The sequence below is a fragment of the Megascapheus bottae genome, chromosome 30 (genome assembly GCF_031878675.1).
Source record: "Megascapheus bottae isolate mThoBot1 chromosome 30, mThoBot2.hap1, whole genome shotgun sequence".
NCBI classification, from domain to species: Eukaryota; Metazoa; Chordata; class Mammalia; order Rodentia; family Geomyidae; genus Megascapheus; species Megascapheus bottae.
Window position 1 is genome coordinate 11,267,546 of NC_143538.1, and position 20,451 is coordinate 11,287,996.

Genomic DNA, 20,451 nt, shown 5'->3' on the forward strand with positions numbered 1-20,451 from the left:
GCGTGATGGCGCTGGGTGCAGGGGCCTTGAGGGAATGAGTGCTGTGCGCAGTTCAATTCCAACCCCAGGTGGAGGAGGTCACCATGAACAACCATCTGTGCCCCACGAATGGTGATCTGTGATCATAATGACATCACAGTGGTAGGAAGCACAAGTGTCAGTATGTTCATTTTCTCAAAGGTCAAGCTGGGACTCAGATCACTCCGTCAGCATCACGACAGCAGCAGGCACTGGAGGAGGAGCTGAGCTCAAATGGGTTCCTGATTCCGAAGCCTAGGTTCTTTGGAGTGTCTAGAACACACCCAGCCAGGAACAGGGCTCTGCTAGGATCGTTTACCCAAAGACCCCGAGACAGAGAAAGACAACAAAGATTACAGAATTAAAATAGCGCTTTTTAATATAATTTTCAGCGAGTGTACAGTATGTACTTTATATCATATATTTCTAAACTGCTCATCTGGAAAATAAGAAGCTGCCAAAATACAGGATACCACACTCAAGGTCTACTGAGTATGTACTCATCTATTCTGCAAAATGGGCAACTTTTTAAGTTTTGGGTTTTTTTTTTAAATTTGTACCCCCCCTCCTGGTAAAATTCAGCTTCCGCTGATTTCTTTGGAACTGCTGGAGCCCTTGGTGAGGGAAGCAACCTCAAGGTGTTTAAGAGAAGTGTGATCAGAAAGCCATCCCCCACCCGAGCCAGAGGAGGGAAATGGAGAGGGAAATGGGCAGACTAGGCCAGCGTCCATTTGTTAGCAACCAAGATAGGGGAAATGCCCCTTCCCAGGGCCACTGGTGCCCACAGACCACCCACTGCCTTGGTCCTTGTCACAGGCCTGTGCTTGGGGCCTCAAAGGAGCGTCCAGTCTGACAATCCCTCGGGACCCCTCGGGTTCTGGGCATGCTAAGCCAGGCCCGCTGGGTCTGTGGGTGGTGGTGGGTTGTTCTCTGCCGGAAGTGGAGCCCCTCAGCTTTTCTCAAAGGACGCTTCTGAAGGTGACTGGGACTCAGGGCACGTTTTCTCAGCCTCAATGTCTTGGTACTCTGTGCCTAAAGGGGAAGGAAGGGAAGAAGAGCCAAGAGGAAAACGAGATCGGTCTTTGCTTGTGCATCCTACTTTTGGGTTATGTTTCAAAGCATAGCATCCTGGCTTTCCCGTGGACCGAGGAAGTCAGAGCAGGATGTTTAAGCACCCACGTGCTGGCATTTGCTTCATGTCACCCTAAGGGACCACACTGCAAGCCCTGGGATCTTTACGGATGGCAGACATTTCTGAGTGGTTTGTTAATCTATGTGTCCGTACCTACACCTAATTACAGATTTCTTTGGAGGACATGAATTGGCAGACCGCAATCCTGAGCTTATCTTTGTATTATATAAATCGTCAATAACAAACCCATGTCCTACTATTTCTGACAGTCACTTTGCACCCTAGTAAAGAGCCGGACACTGGTTGATCACGCTTGTCTTTCTCGCTACTCAGAGGGCTGAGATCTGAGGATCTCAGTTCCAAGTCAGCCTGGAGACTCTTATCTCCAATTAACCACTCAAAACCAGAAGTGGTGTTATGTATGGCTCAAGAGGTAAAACACTAGCCTTGAGCACAAAGAGGCTCAGGGACAGCACCCAGCCCGAGTTCAAGGCCCACACCTGACTAAATGAGTGAATAAATGGTATTAAATATCTAACTTGTCCCTGTGGCAATCAGAGAACTTGGGAGGTCTTTGCTAGCTGCCACCTGTAGCTTTCTTGTATGATAGGCGACACAGGGAGGCCTTCACTATTTCTCTTCACCTGTCTGTCCACACTCAGCTGGAGATACCCAGGGTGAGGGTCTGGAAACGTTACTTCTTTGATGCTAAGCGCTGGCACCTGCAGGAACAAATCCAGAGGACCTGGGTTCTTTCTCAGCTTCTGCAAGGCCCTGCCTCGTAAGAGCCTTGGGTCTCTGCTTCAAGACTTAGGGTAAGGAGAGGGAATAAAGTGAAAAGAGCCTGGTGGCTTCTGGCTAGATGAACATGTGAGAGCAAGATGGTGGCTGGCTAGGAAACTTCTGGTATGGCTAAAGGTGCAGATGCTTTTAAGGATCTGTACTGTTTGATTATTAAAGCAACAGATAGGTGTTTCCTCACGTTCGCTCCCTGTGCCTGTGGGCACACTCTCAGAGGTTCTCATGTGCAGATCTTGGTTTAGCTCTCTCTGAACTATTAACTCTTGGGGGGCAGGTGGGCTCCCCTGAAGGCACGTGTTCTGTTGGCTTCATGGAGGTTAATTCTGTTGTTGTTTCTTTGGGCACCAGATCTGTGTCTATGCACTCATTTTGGTGGTTGTGTGGCGTACTGGAAAGAAAGACCTGGGCAGTCTAAGTTTTGGCTGCTAGCTTTTCTAACTAGCTGATGTTCTTGGGGAGTCTTGAATTTTCTGAGCTTTGCTTTTTGGTTCTGCAAAGTGGGAAAAGAAAAGGCTGGTAGGCCAGAAAGGGATCATTCGACACAGAGATAGTTCCAAACCCACAGGAACCCCCGTCCTTCCCTGCCTTCTGGTACTGGACCACCACCCATTTTCTGTGTGTGGAGGAGGCCTTCTTGCCATGAAATATTCTACATTGCATAACTGCCGTTTGTTTTATGTCCCTAGATTCTAAATCAAACAAGATGGCAGACATGTCCCCACCAGAGCTGTCTTCTATGAGGCTGGCATGAAATTTAAGAACAAACCATAGCCCGGCACTGGTGGCTCACACCTAGAACCCTAGATACTTGGGTGACTGAGACCTGAGGCTTATGGTTCGAAGCCAGCCTGGGTAGGAAAGTCTGTGAGACATTTTATCTCAAATGAATCACAGAAAGCAAGCCAGGAAGTGGTGCTGTACCCTGCTGGGGTACTAGCCTTGAGCAAAAGGAGCTTAGGGGGCGGGGGACAGCACACAGCTCCCAGGCCCAGAGTTCAAGACCCAGAACTGACCACAAAATGGAATGAATGAATAAATAAAGCAGTAACAACAGTAACTTCCACCTGCAGGATGTTAAAGCTTCTGGATAATTTACTACGTTATTTCCAGTTGATCACAACAAATAATAACAATCATTTACACCTTACGGGGGGGGGGGAATCCAACATTGATGTTCAGCATTTGAGTCATTATTTAAAAAAAAATACCAAGACATGAGAAAAGGGTATCCATGTGTATCTTCTATCTGGTGAATATAATGTAACCCTTCTATTAATTACAATTTAAAAATATACAGAAAAAAAAACCCAGAAAAGTCTGGAACTGGGACCAGAATAAGTCTGGAATTGGGAATAAGACATAGTGTTTCTAGTGTTGAGAAGCATCCAGAACCCACTGGGCTACTGCGATGCCCACCTCCCCGCCAGGGGGGACCCTCCCTGTCCCTGGGTGCTCAGAAAGCGCATTCAGAATGCACTTCACCCCGCCTGCCCATTTCAAGAGCAACAAAGGGAGGCAGGAGGCAGGCATCCCCCGGATATAGCAGCCATCATGTCTGTACTGGGGATGCATGGGCTTAGGTGAGCACCCCTTAGGCCATTTGAGCAGAGACCTCCTGAGAGCCCTTAAAGGTGGAACTGGGCCCCCTCTCATGCTTCCTGCTAGGAAGGGACCCCCCCCACACACAAAGTGCTCACAGACCTGGGGCACTGGATTCAGAGACCTGAGATGGAATCTCAGCCCTACCAATCAAGACTACTTTTTTCTCCCTCCCCTTCTAAGACTCACTCATCGGGTGATTAAATAAACTAATACCCAGAATAAACTCTGCCCAAAGGTAGCTCAGAATAAGTAGCTGACAAATGTTAGCTTCAAGCCTGGCATCGGTGGCTCACGCCTGTAATCCCAGCTACCCAGGAGGCTGAGATTGAGGGAACCTCAAGTGATACAGTGCTAATCTTGAACAAAAAGAAGTTTGAGGCCAGTGACCAGGCCCTAGGATTGGCAAGGGAAAAACAAACAAACAAAACCTATGATTAGCTATTATGACTCATTCTGCCTGGCAGATAGGTTACCTAGATGAGGAGGAAGGAAGGAAGAGATTAAATGTTCTCTTCAGCATCTGGAGTCACTCTTCTCCTTCTAGGTCCTGTATTTTTCCCCTAAGTATCCATTTCTATCAGGTAAAGAAAGGAGGATTGTGTTAGACAAATCGCTGAGCATGAGAGAAAGGACTGAGTTCTGTAATTCACATTCTCTCCAGGACACAACAGAAATGTGGTTCCTTTCAATCAAAAAACCCAACCCCCCCAAAAAAAGGTACTTACCTCCTTGGAAATGAATGTGCTATCTGAACTAGATTCTCGTGAGCAAGCTCACTAGCATTGATAGACACCAACTCTTGGAAGTTCCAGGGAAATGATTCAACCAATGGAAGAATTTGGGGTGCCTCCATGCTGGGATGTGAATGTCCCCCAGATGCTTCGGGGCCTCAGCCTGTATTTGAAAGTGGGGCCAGCATACCACAGCTTCCCTTCCAGGCCCCGAGGGGGGTTTTATAACAAGTTTTATAGGCTCTTGGCTCACTCATTTACCTAGTTTCCACCTACAGCTGATTCTAGGTTACAACAGCAAGGTTCAGTGGTTTGAGTGGAGACAAATGGTCTACCAGGCCTGAAGCAGTGATTGGCTGGGCCCGGACGGAAACGTTCTCCAGAGGGTCTCTGTGTCCTCTCTCCATCCCCCATCCCTGCTGTTCTTTAGCTCTATGGCTAGATCACTTTCTCTGAAGTCTTCCTGGCTTGATGCCGTGAGTCAGAACTGAACCGTCACTGTGAATCAGGTCTCCCAAGCTAGACCGATCTTCCATCCTATGCTAGTTTCTTGATTTTACGTGTATTTAGGTCTGTCCAGCTCACCGAACTCTGAGCTGGAGCCCAGTGGCCATGTTGTTGTTGTTTCTGCCCTTGTACCCAGCCAAGGAAATGAATCAATATACACAATACCTTCTCGAAGGAAATCAACCCTGTCTTGCTGGTATGTGAGGCGTGGGAGCTCTTGTCTGTGGCTGAGGTATCATGGATTCCTGGGAGACAAGATGGCCTTTGTCTCTCTGAATTTCCTGATGTCGTCAGCATGGTGATCAAACACTCAGAGTGGTTGAGGGGCCTTATAGCATGTAAGGAGGAGTGTGTGTGTGTGGGGGGGGGTCAGTGCAAGAAATCTTCCATGCATGAGCTGCCAGTAAGTCTTCCAGTGGGCTCTGGGCGCCATGGGTTGTGGTTGGGAAATCTCAGGTTGTTGAACAGGGAGGTGGAGCTTGGTGTGTATTTGGCCAAGATGAGGATGTAAGTGAATGAGGAATGCAGGAGAGAAGTGGCAGGAGGTGGGGGGGGGGGGGAAGGGGGTGGGGTGGGGGGAGGGGAAGGGAAGAGGGAGTTCCTAAAGTGATCTTAACTTTTGCTAGTGCCCTCTTTTGGGCAACTTGGTGCCTTCTGAGTGTCTGACTGGGATTCTAGCCTAAAGCTGCAAGAGAAATAGATCATGGTTGAGAAAATCATGAAGGATGCCTGAATTCTGGCCAGGCATATGGCTTTCCCAAGCCATTTAAAACATCAAGTAAGAACTGCAAAAGGTAGCAAATACTCTTTGTATTTTGGACTTAAAGACCATTTGCCCTCTCCATTTTTCTGCTCATTGAAACCAAACCAACCACCGCAAACAACGGAACACAGTGCAGCTTCCACTAGTGGAAAAACACTCAGGGCTGTATGGTCAGCCACGTGGATTTCTACAGTTGATGTGTATTGCTTAATATTTCTGAGTAGTGTTTATAGAATGACATGGAGCTTAGGAGAACAACAACAAAAAAAAAACTCGTAAGCTAGAAGTACACTTCTCTCTGCTCAGAAGACATTAAGTAATTCTGCCAAACAATTCCTTAGAAGCCTTTGGCTTCTCATTCTGTTTCTTATTCAGTGCTAGTTACTAATTTCTGGGAGTGGGGAGAGACTGAAGGAATCTCTCTCCCCATTCCTCATACCTTCTGCAGTGGCTCTAGAGAACTCAGGAGTCTAAGTCCTTCCTGGTTAGAAGGAGGAAACGAGGAGACAGGTCTTTCACCTAAGCTGACGGAAGAAAATGTGTTTACTTCATAAGGAAATATCAGTTTAAGGAAAAAACCCTAGCAACAAAAAACACCTCTGGGTCTCTACATAGATGCACTGTCTTTTTATCTGTTGCTGAGTTGCTGGGCAACTCAGATAGGGAGCTCCATTTTCTAGGCTTATTCCATACCTTCGCACTTGGCTATGTGCAAGATCAAGACAGAGCTTACTAGGACATTTTTTTTTTTTACTCAAGTAAAATGAACCAAAAAACCCTACTCAAAAAGCAAACAGACAGCCCAGGTTAGATCTAGCTCTGGATATTCAATGGTTCTTTGCAGCCCAAAGGGACAATGAAGACTAGACTGAATTTGCCATCCCGTAATACATAAGAGACTGAAAACTCCTGACGTGATGTGATGCTCTGAAGCCATATTGCCCCAGGGGGGGCTTTAACTGGATAAAATCCATCAACTCTTGATAAAGGGTTGTGTTTTCCTTTCTCCTCCTAACATCTTTTCTCATTCATTCTAAAAATGTAAGGGAGGGAGAAAAAAAATCCAAGATACAAAGAGTTTAAAAATTCTTTTTTTTTTTTCTTAAAAGCAAATAGTCCCATGAAACAAATGCTAGATGCTAGGGCTTTTGATGTGTGTTTACCAAGTCTCTGAGTGGTACAGAACAGTCTAAAAGAGCACAGTGACCTAGGAAACAGTGCATTTACAAAACAAAACCTGTATGGTAAGGGACCCAAGCCTGAAAGGCATCGAAGCATCCGTACTTGATGATGAGGTTGGAGTGCCATGTTTCCTTTGACCCTGCATGCTTTCTTTAGTTCTATCCCCAGAAACACTGCAACCCATTTATACAAAACCATTTCCAGGCACATCTCCTTTTCCACAGGCTGCAAAGAAAGTGCAAGCGCGGGTCTATAAAAGGGTTCCATGGCATCATCTGATCATGGCCACGAGTGCCAGAAAGCCAATTTGCTATTCATTTTATCCCATCTCGTCTCTTCTTTTAAAGGCAAGCTGCATGTAAACTTTTTTTTTCTTTCCCCCCTTCAAATGAGGATAAAAATGTTAAAAACATGACAATTGAGTAATTGCATCCCCTGGAATCACATTATCATTTTTTTTTTAGGAGAAAAGTAAAAGCAACCAGCATAAGAAATCTGATTGTATGAGGCTGTGTTAGTGATGTTAAAAATAGGATCAGAAGGGTATACACACAACAGTTTGAAATTCGTATGTATTGTATTTTTTTTTTGAAAAAAAAATGGAAAAATGTTTGGCAAATGTGAGCAAATGAGTTGGGCTGTATTGGGCCAGCTCACGGGCTCTGAGCACGTCAGTCATAGCCAGGTGAGCACAACGGCTTCCTGAGTCACACTGTACGAGGCTGGAGGAGAGATGGCATCCAGAGGAAGTGCTGGCCTCTGCTAGCCAACCTCCCCCGGGGGAGGCCTCCATCTTGAATGTGAAAATGGAGCTGGTGCGAGGGACCAGAGACCGACTCCAGCATGGCTCACTGGTTAGCATCGCTGAGGGCATCCTGGTCCTCGAATTCCACAGGCTGACTTGGGAATGGAGGGGGAACCTCTCTACCCAGTGACCCATATTGCAAGAGTTAGAGAGAGGCTGGCTGGAGCGCCATCTGGCCATGTTCTCAGTGTGTGTGTATATTCCCATAAGTGTGTCCATCTTCCAGGCAGAACATAACTGTTCCCTGAATTTGGCAGTGCACGTTGCTTGCAGTTGTTGCATGTTGTGGGGGGGGGCGCCCTTCAAAGGCGGACTCTGGGCCCCAGTAGCGGGGTTGGGGGGGTAGGATGAGCATCCACCGTGATCATTCTTTTCTCTCCTGATCCCTGACTGGCTGTGATTTGGAGAAAAAAAGGACCAGGCTGGTATACGTTGTGTGTGTGTGTGTGTGTGTGTGTGTGTGTGTGTGACTTCATCTCTGTGTGTCTTGAATTTATCATGTTTTTGTACCTTTTTTGTCTTTTTTTGTTAAGAAAAAAGGGACCCTTTGATTTTCTAGTCCAGCGTTCAGCCCTCCAGGAGTCACTATAAAACGGATTCCATGTTCTCACACCACTCGTGATCTTCCAGGTTGTAGATAAACTTGGTCCTACGCACCTGGTGTGCAGGCACGGGGTCCCTGCCCAGCTTGTCTAGGGTCAGAGTAGAGGCAAAGAACTCACTGGTGCTCAGCCCGCCCTCGTGGTTTTTGATGTAGCGTTTATAGTTTTTCCTCAGGCACTGCCAGGAGGTGGTATAGAGGATGAAAGCGAAGGACTTGAGCGCGATGGCGATGCTGACGTACAGGTATCTGTAGACCACGTTGTCGTACAGCACGCAGGCGCCCTGCTCCCCACAGAACGTGCTCCACAGAAGGCAGGTGGAGTCGATGCCCGCCCCGAAGATCAGGGGTGGGGGGATGAAGCCTGCCAAAGGAAAAAGAAGGTTCTGGGTTCTGGCTGAGCTGGGCCCCTCCATTCCCGGCTGTGCACACACGTTTTTCTACAGGACCCCTAGGAAAGCAGGTAGAATGGGTCTCGATGGCTCTGTAGCTCAGGGATTCAAACACATGCTGCGAGTTCAAATCCCTGCTCTTCCCCTTGCTACGTGGAGTGGCTGTTATCCACGCCTGGCTTATAACAACACGTCTTTGCCGAGATTAAACCTATGGAAAGTAGCTAGGTGTGTGTGCCCCATGCCTGAAACTCAGAAAATATAACACGACAGTCTGTGAAGGAAAGTCCTTCCTGTAGTGTCAGCTTCTCAGGGGCGTGGGACAATATAGTTCCTGCGTGGGCTTCCGGACTCTGTGGGGAAGAACCAGGCACCAGACGTTGAATGTGAATACATTACATCACTGGGTGTATAGCATATGAATAGATATGGACGGAGTCTACTAGTTGAATGGCAGATCATTTACATATATGCTGAAATTCATTTGCATATCATGCAAATCATATGGGTATAACTAGATGTAACAATATGAGCATACAAATGAGCTACGTGTCGATGCATATGCATGATATGCAAATGTGAAGTCGAAATGCTATTTAATACTATAATTCTATAAATTATATAAGCATAAATGATATATGTACATTATTGAAATATCAACGCTACATATAGTATGGATTATATAAATATAGATGATATACACATCACTTACATCATTTTATCTATTATATATAAATAGAAATGCAAGTTATCTAACTTAGTATATATCCTATATAAATTAAATGTATACACACATAACCTTCATGCAGTATGAGTGAATACATGGCCTATAGCGGGGGAAGGCCTGAGTTTAAGCCTGGGTTCCATGTCTATCTGGCATACACAGGCAATGTTACTGATCTTAATTTCTATACCTTAGCTTCTCCATGAGCAAGATGATTTAACAGCTCGCCTATATTATAATAAGGTTACATAGCCACACACTGAGGCTTGGCTCAGTGAGAGGTCAGTACTCTCATTTGAATGCAAGGACAGGTGCAGGCCTACGGGCATCTTCTCTTCAACATGGTGCTGGTGAGAATTCATTCCATGGCGAGCCAGGTACCACTTTTAAAACCTTCATGGCTCAGGCTTGTCATCCTAGCTATTCAGGAGGCTGAGATCTGAGGATTGCAGTTCAAAGCCAGCCAGGCAGACACATCTAAGAGACGCTTATCTATAATGAATCAGCAAAACTCTGGAGGTGGATGAAGCAGTAGAGTGTAAATTGTGAATAACCAGTAAAACAAAATCCAGCAAGAAACCCAAGACCTGAGTTCAATCCTAATCCTTAAACTTCCCAAGCAACTTAACAAACTCTAAGCTCAACGTCCCTGCATCTCTTTTTCTGTACAGGCCAGGGGTCTTGTGGAACCTTCCAGGCTGCCCAGACGCTCAGCACCTCACCCCTCCCTCCCGTGTCCACCACAGCCGTAGCCATCTAGTCATCTTCCTAATATCCAGCGATCAGCAGATAGAAAGGGGAGAAGATCGGTGCCTCTGGTCTCTAGGGACCGTATCCTTGGCCACCTGTCCCTGGGTGGTGAAGGGAGAGAGAGGGCAAATGCCAGAAGTAAGCCTACCACAGAAGGGAGGGAGAGGGGTGCTACATGCCGTGATGCACGAGTTTGGCAAACTGCATGGTATTGGGCCACTTGTGCAAGCCAAGATACCACCTCGAAAGAGCCGTGGAGAATAACTTCAATGCAGCTGTGCCCGCGAGTTGTGGTAGTACGTGTGTTATTTTGAAGCAGGGTGTTTCTCTTTGTGTGAGAGATCTCAGTTTCATCCATGCTTTTGTCAAGTTCTACTCCAGAGCTTTCCAGGAGCTAGAAAAAGCCTTCAAGTGGATAGAAATTAGAAAGCAAAACGTTTCGGGTTACAGTCAGGTGTTTGTATTGTTGTTGTTTTTCTGAGTATCTGTGGTGAAGATGGGTTTTAAAATTTACCAGTCAAAAACAGTAGGAAAAAAACGCCTTGATCACGCAATCCCTCAGTTTCTTCTTTAAAATATGGCTAGAGCCAGTAGCTGTCATCCTAGCTACTCAGGAGACTGGGATCTGGTTCAAAGCCAGCTTGGGCAGAGAAGTCTGTGAGACTCTGCTATCTTCACTAAACTACCCAAAACAAACAACAAAACAGCCAGAAGTACAGCCAAGTGGTAGAGTGCTAGCCCTGAGTAAAAAAAGTTCAGGGCCAGTGCCCAGGCCCTGAGTTCAAGCCCCAGGACTGGTACTGGTGTACACACCCACAAGGAAGCTAGCGTACCTATTTGGTCAAGGGGTAGAAAATACTACAAATGAGGTCTAATAATTAATTGTCCTGCAAAGACTGTCACAATAGACTTGCTCAGTTAGTGGGTGTTGAGAGCGGCGGTTCACATCTAGGTCAAGTATCGGAACTACATAACCTTCGTTGAGATTTCTGATTTCGGGAAAGTACTGGCTTCCTTTTCTGCCACACCCATCTTTTCCTTCATCAGCTTATGAATCTTTCCTCAAGGGGGAATGGCTTTAGCTACCAGAATAGTAAAGATGACAATCTCACTGGATTTTTTTTTTTCTCCAGTGATGGTCTTGACCATTCTTGGACTCATCCAGTCAGTGAGTCTCATTCATTTATCACTCACAGTAAACAAAAGCCCAAGAAACTGGTTCACCTCCAGCCAGATGAACAGGAAATTTCTAGACTATGGTGGCTTGCACAGTTCACTGACAGCCTTGTAGTAACCTTGTATCCATCATGAGACCTTTTCATGATGTCGTAATTGTCTACTCAGAAAGAAATGGAGGAGCCACTACCGGTCCTCAAGTTTGACAGCTCAAAGCCAACAATTCCCCTCCATTCTAATTCAATCTGTTGATTTGATTGTTTTTCCCCAGAAGCTCTTACCAGGGATTTTCAGGGTTAAAGAAAAGGTTTTGTTATTTACCTTTTTGTCAAGCTTGTGCAGGCCTGGTTTCAAGGCATGAAGACAGACACACACAGACTGCAAAAGGTAAGAGCCCTCCCTCTTCTGCTGGGTGGCTAGTGCTTAGAGAAGGCTGGGAGCTGGGAGCCTTGCTGATTGATTTATTTTGGTGAACAAGTTCTCTTGGCATCTGGCAGAATGCCCTGAGAAGTACTGGCAGATACTTGTCAGCATGAAGAGACACCGAGTTCTCAGTTGTCCTTGTCACCTTAGGCACAGCTAGGGAGCTCACGTGTCTCCCCAGATGCTTTGCTGATGGAGGAAACCAGAGATGGCTGTGTTAGATCCTGGGCTGCAGCTTTGCTGCTAGGAGAAAAGAGGGATCTTAGGGAAGTTCCATAGTTTTTCCTCAGACTCCTGGGTTATAGAAATAATCACGGGGCAACCAAGTTCCCCCTTACATGAGGAAGCAGGACAAAACACTAAGAGCAAGTAAGCAGAATGAGGAAACAACGGCAGAGCCAGCTCCTGCTTGTACCTTTCCTCGTGGGAAATTCAAACCGGAAGGAACAACCAATCTGCACAGCCCATGGAAAAGCCAACAGTCAATCCGAAACCCCCTCCACCCCGAACCATCCCTAACCCCATATCAGGGTTGTGTCTCTCAGCTGCCCGCTGTCCCCCCGCACTTTGGAAACCCCAGTCTACACAGCGTCCACGTTCTAAAAAGCAAGTCAGATTGTGAGAAATAACCACAAAGCCGGGTGGGTGTGCGTCTGTGCCTCGATGGGCCTGTGCCTCCTCACCCTGTTAGGCTCTTTGGGACCTAAGGAAGGAGCGAGGGGGTTCCCTTAGAACCTGGCTGTCTACATGTTCTTTCTGGAAGCATTATCGTTTCATACCTGTGAGTCTCCTGACTAAGTGTGGGGGTGAGGCTAACGTTAATGGGGTTCTGTTGTGGGGGCCCCTGGTCCTGGGCAGGAGGCTAGGTGAGAGCTCAGGACCATCCCGTGCTACCACCGGGACTATTAAAAGGATTCCCTTATCGCATCCCTGTTGAAGGCCATTGTCTGTGTTTTTCCTGAAATCTGTTAACCAATATTAAAACCTCAGGGCCTGTAATGTGTAGTTTGACTATTTCATTCACAAGTGTGGTTGGAAAAAATAAAAGTTAGACTCTGCTTCCCACCACCTCCCTATTTCCATTCTTTGGTCTAAATTTAAAAAGTGAATGGAAAGGCTTTTTTAAAAAAACAGAAAAATCAATCCACATTCCTTTATGAGACTAAACAGAAGCTGAAAATACCTTTTCCATTTCCATGTAAAAGGCTAACCACCACCCCTCCATTCCCTGCTGAGGCTTGGATCCACTGGGGAGCCTCTATTCAAGCGGGGACCCTGGCCAGCTCGGCTCCAGGGGAATGCAGAGCGCCTGTGTGTTCTGCTGGGAGCTGCCAGTCTCCGCTTCAGCAAGGCCAGGAGAGACGGCACTGAAGTATCTCCCAGGGGTAAGTCTAAGAACTCCTTCCCCATTCTACTCCCAAGTCCCTTAGTAAAGCTAGCCAGGCTTCAGAGCTGAAAGAACCTGGGAAAAGACTGCCCGGAGACAGGAAGAGTGGAGCTGGACCCAAAGCCAGATGTGCTGTGCTGCCAAAATGCTATGTGTAGCTCTGTCCCCCGTGTTGCGTGCGTGCATGTGTGCCTATGCTGGTCCAGGGGCTTGAACTCAGCACCTGAGTCCTGTCCCAGAGCTTTTCTGCTCAAGGTTAGCGCTCTACCACTTGAACCACAGCTCTACTTTTGGCTTTTTTTTTTTTTTGGTGATTCATTGGAAGTAAGAGTCTCAACGACTTCCTACCTGAGCTGGTGTGGAACTGCGATCCTCAGACCTCAGCCTCCTGAGCAGCTAGGATGACAGGCTTCGAGCCATCAGTGCTGGTTTAGGGGCTTCCTGCAGCGCGGGCAAACATGCCCTAGCTTTCACTCCCTCCCTCTGGGCCTTTCTCCTTGTAAGTCCCTCCTCTTGTCTGGCTCACAGCGCTTCCTCATTCTCTCGGTCTTAGGTTAGACGATGTCACATGCAGAGGAGGTGGCCTGGTGACCTGTTGCTGTCCAGTAAGCAGATTCCACAGGCGTCTTGTCACCCACACAGTGGGCTTTCGCCCGTGTGTCCCCATTAGCCACGCTGAGACACGAGCTGACTACTGAGGTCAGCAATGTCATGGACCTGATTTTTCTCTTGGCCTTTCATTAGAGAGAGCCATCTTTTATCTTCCTGGGTGCCGTGTGAAATAGAATTATGCCAAGGCCTCTCTGCTGAGCTGCTTTTCATGAAAAGGTGAGGTCATATCATCTCCCAGTGAGGGGGAAGAATTCTTCCAAACTGATTTGACCCAAAAGGATGATAAAATCCACAACTGAAGCTCTCGGGGCTCTTCAAGGTCTTCCGTCACGGGAGGCTTTGCAGTGTGCCAGGACGCGAGACATATATGTCTTCTCCTGAATCACAGGCACGATGATCTCAAGACCACCACAGCACACATCCCTCTGAATTTTCATTGGTTTCAGAAATAGCTTGCGTTCTTTGTTTTCATTTCATGCTATTACACTTATTCGGAAGAAGCCATGTCCACTGTGGATTTGCTGTTCTCCAAAGGGGATTTGATCTCATTAATGTATTTTTCTTTTCTGATGGCACTGGTTGAATTCCAGCTCTACAGGTGGGTGCTGTAGTGTTTCAGATAAGACCCTGGCACCTCCTCCTTTTCTTCTCTGTTTGGTTTTCAGTAAGTACCAGGGCTGGCTTTGAATCATAGGTATACCTTACCCTGCCTGGCTTGTTTGTTGAGATGGCAGTGGAGGAGGGGGTCTGAGGTCAAACTCCAATACCATCAAAAGGCGACTTGTCCTCGCATTCCAAATTTGAACAAAGATGATCTCAATCTTGGCCTTCTTAAAGTAAGTCCAACACTGTGGCCTAACAAGAGGAGTGGGTGGGGGTGTCATTCACGGTCGCAGCCCCAGACTGGACACGAATGGTGAAAGAATGAAATTGCTTTGGCATAAGTGAAAGGATACCACATTCCCACGGGGAGGCACTGTGAGACCTCGCCTGCCGCTGGCGACGGCATCAATAAACAAGCATGGCGTGCTTCACGAGGGCACCTAACCACAGCAGCGGTTTCTCCCTTTGGTACCAAAAGGAGGGATGAGAATCCACAAGGACAAGAGGGAGAATGCATGCCAACGTCACGGAATGCAGAGAGAGAGAGAGGCCCAAGAAATGGAATGCTTTCTCGGAGCGCCGTGCTTACCTTGTACTATAAAGACACAATACAAACAATACGTACCCAACAAACGAAGGAGGAGAAACAAAACTCCCAGGGCGTAAGACTTGAGCTCAGGGCTGACTGTCCTACGTGAAAGACATAATGGGGGAACGGGCGGGGGAGGGGGGAGGAGATAGTTATCAGCACTTTTGAGCTCTCCTTTAGGGAAAAAAAATAACTAGCACTTTATTTCCCTGCTTAAAGCCTCCGATGAAACAAACATGCTGTACCTTGGCATGCCCAGATGACCTGAGGAATTTACTAGCCTTCAGAATAACCAGAGCCAGCTGACCTTGTCCTGAGAAGGCACATTTGGTGGCTACGTGGACATGCAGCCATTGTGGTTTGGTTTCAGTGAGCCAGTCTCTCCAGTGGGTGGGACTCCAGGATGAACAGAACCTTAACTTTGAAGTGCAGAGCCAGGCTTTGCACACCAGGTCTGAGCACATGCGTGTGTGTGTGATGCTTAGGCCATTCTGTGAGTTCTATCAGACTTTGGGATGTTTTAATGATGTCCTACTTGGGAAATTTCTACTGGCCAGGGCCAGCTGTGTCCCCTGTCTTGTGTGGTCCCTAGGGGCCACGCCTGCTGGCTTACCTGATGAGGATGATAACAGAGGGCGTCTGGGCCATGGCACCAATCATGCTACAGATACACATCACACACAGAAAGGTGAGGAAGGCCTCCTGACACCCGGGGCTGGGGCACTTTCCAGGAACCACGGTGGCGTTCTCGGAGGGGACGGTGGTGAGGCACGCACAGCCCGTGAGGTTCTGAAAGGCAGAGAGTCCACCTTTAACATCCTGCCCAGCCGAAGGATGCATCTGGTGGAATCCCATTCATTAGGCCTTGACTGCAAATAGCGGAGAGCTGGGTTTCCTGTCTCCTGGGTATTTCCTCTGCCCTTCTCCAGAATCCCTCAGGAAGCTGTGTCCTCAAAAGGTGGGTCCCTGTCGTTCCCTCCCATTCTCTCCTCCCCCCCTCCCCCGGGCACAATTAGAGAGGGAATCACACTTCCAAAATATGATGAAAACATTGCCAAATGAACGTTGTAATTACTTGCCAATTTGTCTTCTCTTTTATGCAGTTCTAATTACACTGAAGTGTATTAAGAGAAGGGAATTAGGTAACCCACATTGGGTTTCTGGTTCCATGCCCGGCGAGGCACATGAAACAAAGGCGGCATGCAGGGTGTCACAGGTAAAGCCCCGATGCCAGGGGGCTGTGCCAGCCGGGAGCGGATGGGCAAGCGTTCCAGTGGGTAAGAGATTTCTGGAGCTTAGAGCAAGCTCACGAGGAACAGAGTGAACACCCAGGGTACTCTTATTAATATATGATCAGAAGAAGAAAGAAAAGCTACTGGGTTGCATTTGATCTTCCAAGGGGCTCTGGCCTGGCTGCTTTTGTTCTCACTCACCCCCCCCCCCCACTCACTCGAGGAATTTCTGACAGCAAAGGGAAGCAAAGAGGGTGGGAAGAGGCAGTGCCCAGCGCCAAGCCAATTAAAGTTCAATCCTAACAGTGCAGAGACGGTTATGGAGTATAAAGTGAAAACCAATCAAGAGGAGTCATGGCTTTCCTTACCAGGCCTGATCAGATCGCTATGCTCTGCCTGGAGAAAGTCTCCAGAGGGTCAAACCAATGGCTTTTCTGCTCATCTTCCTCTCCCTCCCGCCCTCCTTTCTCTGTGGAAAGGTTAAGGGATGATTCCATTATGGCTCAAGAGATGGGCCGGCCCCCACCCTTGCCATGACCGAAGACCCACAACGGACTCCTGGTTCCTCGAGGATCAAAGTGGATCCAGGATCTTAAGAGAAAGACCTGAGACCATTGGCTTTATACTACAGGACACAGAATAAGGAAGACACCAGAACCAACAAGCCCGGGCAGTCACCTTGAGAAAGAGCTCAGCAAACAAGAGCAAGGACTGGCAAACGGGATTGCGTTCAGCTAACCTGCTCTGCTGGTGCTGAGATGGAAGAGGCAGTCGACAGTAGGGATGGGAGGAAATCAAGGGATAGATAAATAACCAAGATACATAGAACTAAAAAGAAAAGTGAAACACCCTATACACTCTCAAAGGATCAGCCCAACTAATAAATGGAAAAATGCACCAAACACACGCCTTTTGAAAGAAGAGGCACCGGTGGCCGGGAAACATACCAAGAAACCACCCTGAGATTTCATCTTGCCTGATCTTCACCTGCCTTGCAGAGGAGAGAGAACAGGATACTCCTAGGACCAGAGTCTGGTTAACCACACAGCAGGCAGAGAACTCAGCCCCTGAGGACAAACCATCTGACCCAAATGTCCGCTCCGCCAGGGCAGCTGTGCCCTGGAAAGCTTTCGGCAAGCACAGATGTGTCGGATGCCTGGATGGATGGAGACTTGTATGTGGAATCACAAGCTCATGGGACCACAGGACAGAGCTTTGCTAAGACAAATGCTCAGTTGCTATCTGTTGCTCAGATAGCAGGGAGGTGAGCTGCCCCCCACACCCCCGATGGATTCTTCAAGACACCAGAAGGGTAAATCCATCAGTCAACAGTAGCCAACCGGCTCTCTGCTAGGAGAGGCACAGAATCAACTCAGGCAACAGATTCACGCCAGAGGGAAGCTGACAGAATTACCTGGCAATCTGTTCCACACCCCCTTCCCGGCCGGACGCCATGAGCAGAATGAAAAATTGGGTATTAAAGGCATCCCGTGGACTCTGCCTGGCATAAGCATTGAAGAAGGAAGGTAAAAACCCCAAACCCTCAGCCAAGGTGGCAAGGGAAGTCTTGGGTCACAGGAGTGCTAGCAGATTCTCTTAGGCTGACCAGATGTGGGAGCAGGGTACAGGCGTGAGCAGGCATGGCAGGGTGGACAGGAAGGACACAGGACAAGATGACCAGGGAGAAGAAGGATCTCAGTGGCAGTGAGAGAGACTAAGGAAGAATAAGGAAAAGTCCATGCAAAGGCCCGGAGGCGAAAGGAGAGCTTGGATGTTGGGGGAACTTGAAATAATTCCCCTCAGCCTTAGGACCTTTAAGAGGCAGAGGAGGGAGACCGAGGCTGGGGAGACACCTAGGGCCCAGGCTGGGATGTCCTGACTAGGTAAAGTTAGATTCAGGACACTGGGCTTGGCTTTGGACATGGCCTGGACTAACTTTGAACAGTGATCCTCAGATCTCAGCCTCCCGAGTAGCTAGAATGCCAGGCGTGCACCACCAGTGCCTGGCAGAAAACACAAGTTATGAGAGCTGCTTGGTCTCAGGCTGCTGACTTGGAATGAAGAGGCTTGATTTACAGAACTTTTGGAAAACAAAATTAAAATGTTAATAAAGTTGCTCTGAACACGAATCGCTCGCGTTTTTATTTTAACCATTCTCAAGGCCCCAACCGTTTCTTTGAAAGCAAACACTTATCTCTACTCCTATAAAGACATTGCTTTATCATCTAATTTAAAAAGAACTCGTTCCTCTATGGAATGATTTATTTCCACTATGGAAAATGTTCATCTCGGGCCGGGAATAGGAAATATGAAGAGCAAAGGAGAAGCAGAATCTTTGAAGATGAAAATCACAGATCTGTGTTTCTTGGGGGTGGGGGGAGGAGGATTTCAGCTCTAAGCTCTCTGCGTGCGGCCTGTGCACTGTCCAGGTGTCCTCCCCCTTCTCCTCCCCTCCCCCCCACGTCCTTACCGTGCTGTTGCAGCCGGCGAAGCAGGCAGACAGATAGGTGATGCCGTCGCTCCCGCACACGGGCGTGAACGAGTCCGTCTGGCACGCGCATTTGTTATTGCAGGATGAGTGGGGGTGCAGGGCCGAGCTGGAGAAGGGGATGATGGAGCCCGTGAGCCACAGTCAGACCCCTCCCTCCTGGCCCCTCCGTGTCCTCGAACTGGGTGGATGGTGCTCCCGGGACAGTGCTCTCAGCCTGGCTGCACAATCTGGTATCTGGCTGAGTCTCACTCAAAGGCTGGCAATTTCCCTCTGAAGCGGGCAGGGGGTCCCTCCCTCCCTCCCTCCTCTTGGATGATGATGGGGTGTAGGGGGGGAGGACTCACGCGTTCCCGTAGGGGACGGTCACCCCGGCCACGGGCCCCGTGTCGCAGCCCAGGAAGAGGAAGGAGACGTAGCAGGCCGTGGACACCAGGTTGACGGTCATGGCCATGCGGATGGCGCCGAGCGCCGACAGGCTGAGCTTCTTCACCAGGAGGCCCCCGAGGAAGATGCCGAGGCAGGCACACGGGATGGCCGTCATCCCTGGGGAGGCAGGCCCGCGCCCGTCGGAAGCCGCCTCCCTCGGGTGGGCAGAGCCTGGCCGGCCCCGCTCTGTCCAGCCCGGAACCTCAGGACCCGCGGCGGGGGCAGGGGGGACACTCACCGAGCAGCTGGTTGGCGGAGGAGGTGGTGAGGTTGAACTGCTGCTCCAGGTACTTGCCCAGGAAGGCGGCGAAGCCCGCCACCACGGCGATCTCCATGCAGGCCGCCAGGGTGATGCAGGTGAAGACGGGGTTGGAGAGCAGACGCCTCGTGACGGTGGGGATCACTATGGGGGGGAGGGGACGCTGGTTCGAGGGCATGAGCCGTGGAGCTTCCATCTCGGGGCCTCTGGGTCCGGAAGGAGCCCTGGGGTGTGAACTCCTGACATCATGGATCTCCGGTCGCATCTTGCCCTTCCGGGGCTTGTTGTTGTTGACACGGGGGGGGGGGGTCCTACTTCCTGTCTGGGCATGCTTCTGGACAGTGATCCCCCCCTTTTTTCCCCTTCCTTTCCCTTCATCATCTGGCTGAGAAATGAGTGTGGAAAGCCCCACACAGGAGATTCACACCTGTCCTAGGCTGAGATCTGAGGATCACGGGTCAAAGCCACCCAGGCAGGAAAGCCCATGAGACTCTTATCTCCAATGGGCCACCAGAAAACCAGACGTGGAGCTGTGGTTCCAGGTGGCAGAGCGCTAGCCTTGAGCTGAAGCGCTCAGGGCCGGCGCCTGGGCCCTGAGTTCAACAACCCCCCAACCCGCACTGAGTGTGGGTAATTTTGGTTTGCTGGCACCATCTCTTTCCCTCGGCCCTGGTATTTCCTTGCCCTTGATCAGTCTTCATAATTCAACTGAGCGAAGGAAGGGTCTTGCTGGACAAAAGGTGTCTCTAGTTAATGGAACGTTTTTCTACTTCAGCAAGCATCGTAATTATTCCAGACAATCCCACTGGTGTCAGAAGGACTCTTGGTCCAGACAGGAGTCTGCCTGCTTTTGTCTTAATAGCTAATGATGAATTTCTCCTTGAATTAGATGTGAAAATCATGAAGTTCTTGAACCATTGCACAGGAGGCCAGGGAGAAGCCCTGCTGCATTTAGCTGCATGAACAATTTTTTTCTTTTTTTTTTCTTTTTTTTTTCTTTTTGTTCACCAAGCTGATTGGCTTGTGGCAGAGACAGCTTTCTCTCAGGTCCTCTGCTCTTTCTACCATCTCCGGTTTTCTAATGCGATGGCTTCTAGTGTTTCTAGATAATCCCCCAACCTGACCCCGCAAAAATCTCCTGGCTACAACCCCAGGCTCAATTAACTCCTTTCCAGGTGCCACTCCTTCATGTGAGACTTGTTCATTCAAACAGATTGCTCTACCCCCACAGTGTTTGTTTTTTTT

At 48.7% G+C, this 20,451-nt stretch overlaps 1 protein-coding gene across 6 annotated transcripts in view; it reads right to left on the reverse strand.

The window, feature by feature from the left end:
* Positions 1–393: 393 nt before the first annotated feature.
* The window catches only part of Slco3a1 (solute carrier organic anion transporter family member 3A1), a 76,412-nt gene continuing 56,354 nt past the window's right edge, over positions 394–20,451 (reverse strand). For 2 of the 6 annotated variants that reach the window (XM_090321733.1, XM_090321734.1), the window contains exons 5-10: positions 19,186–19,350; positions 18,866–19,064; positions 18,501–18,627; positions 15,412–15,587; positions 14,835–14,899; positions 7,710–8,506 (exon numbers count right to left, since the gene is read on the reverse strand). In XM_090321733.1, coding sequence (XP_090177859.1) covers positions 8,127–8,506; positions 14,835–14,899; positions 15,412–15,587; positions 18,501–18,627; positions 18,866–19,064; positions 19,186–19,350 — 1,112 coding nt within the window. In that variant the 3' untranslated portion in view covers positions 7,710–8,126. Of the gene's footprint in view, positions 1,051–3,640; positions 4,128–7,709; positions 8,507–14,834; positions 14,900–15,411; positions 15,588–18,500; positions 18,628–18,865; positions 19,065–19,185; positions 19,351–20,451 lie in introns of those variants that run through there. The other 4 variants (XR_016533206.1, XM_090321735.1, XM_090321736.1 and 1 more) reach the window with 4 other exon arrangements.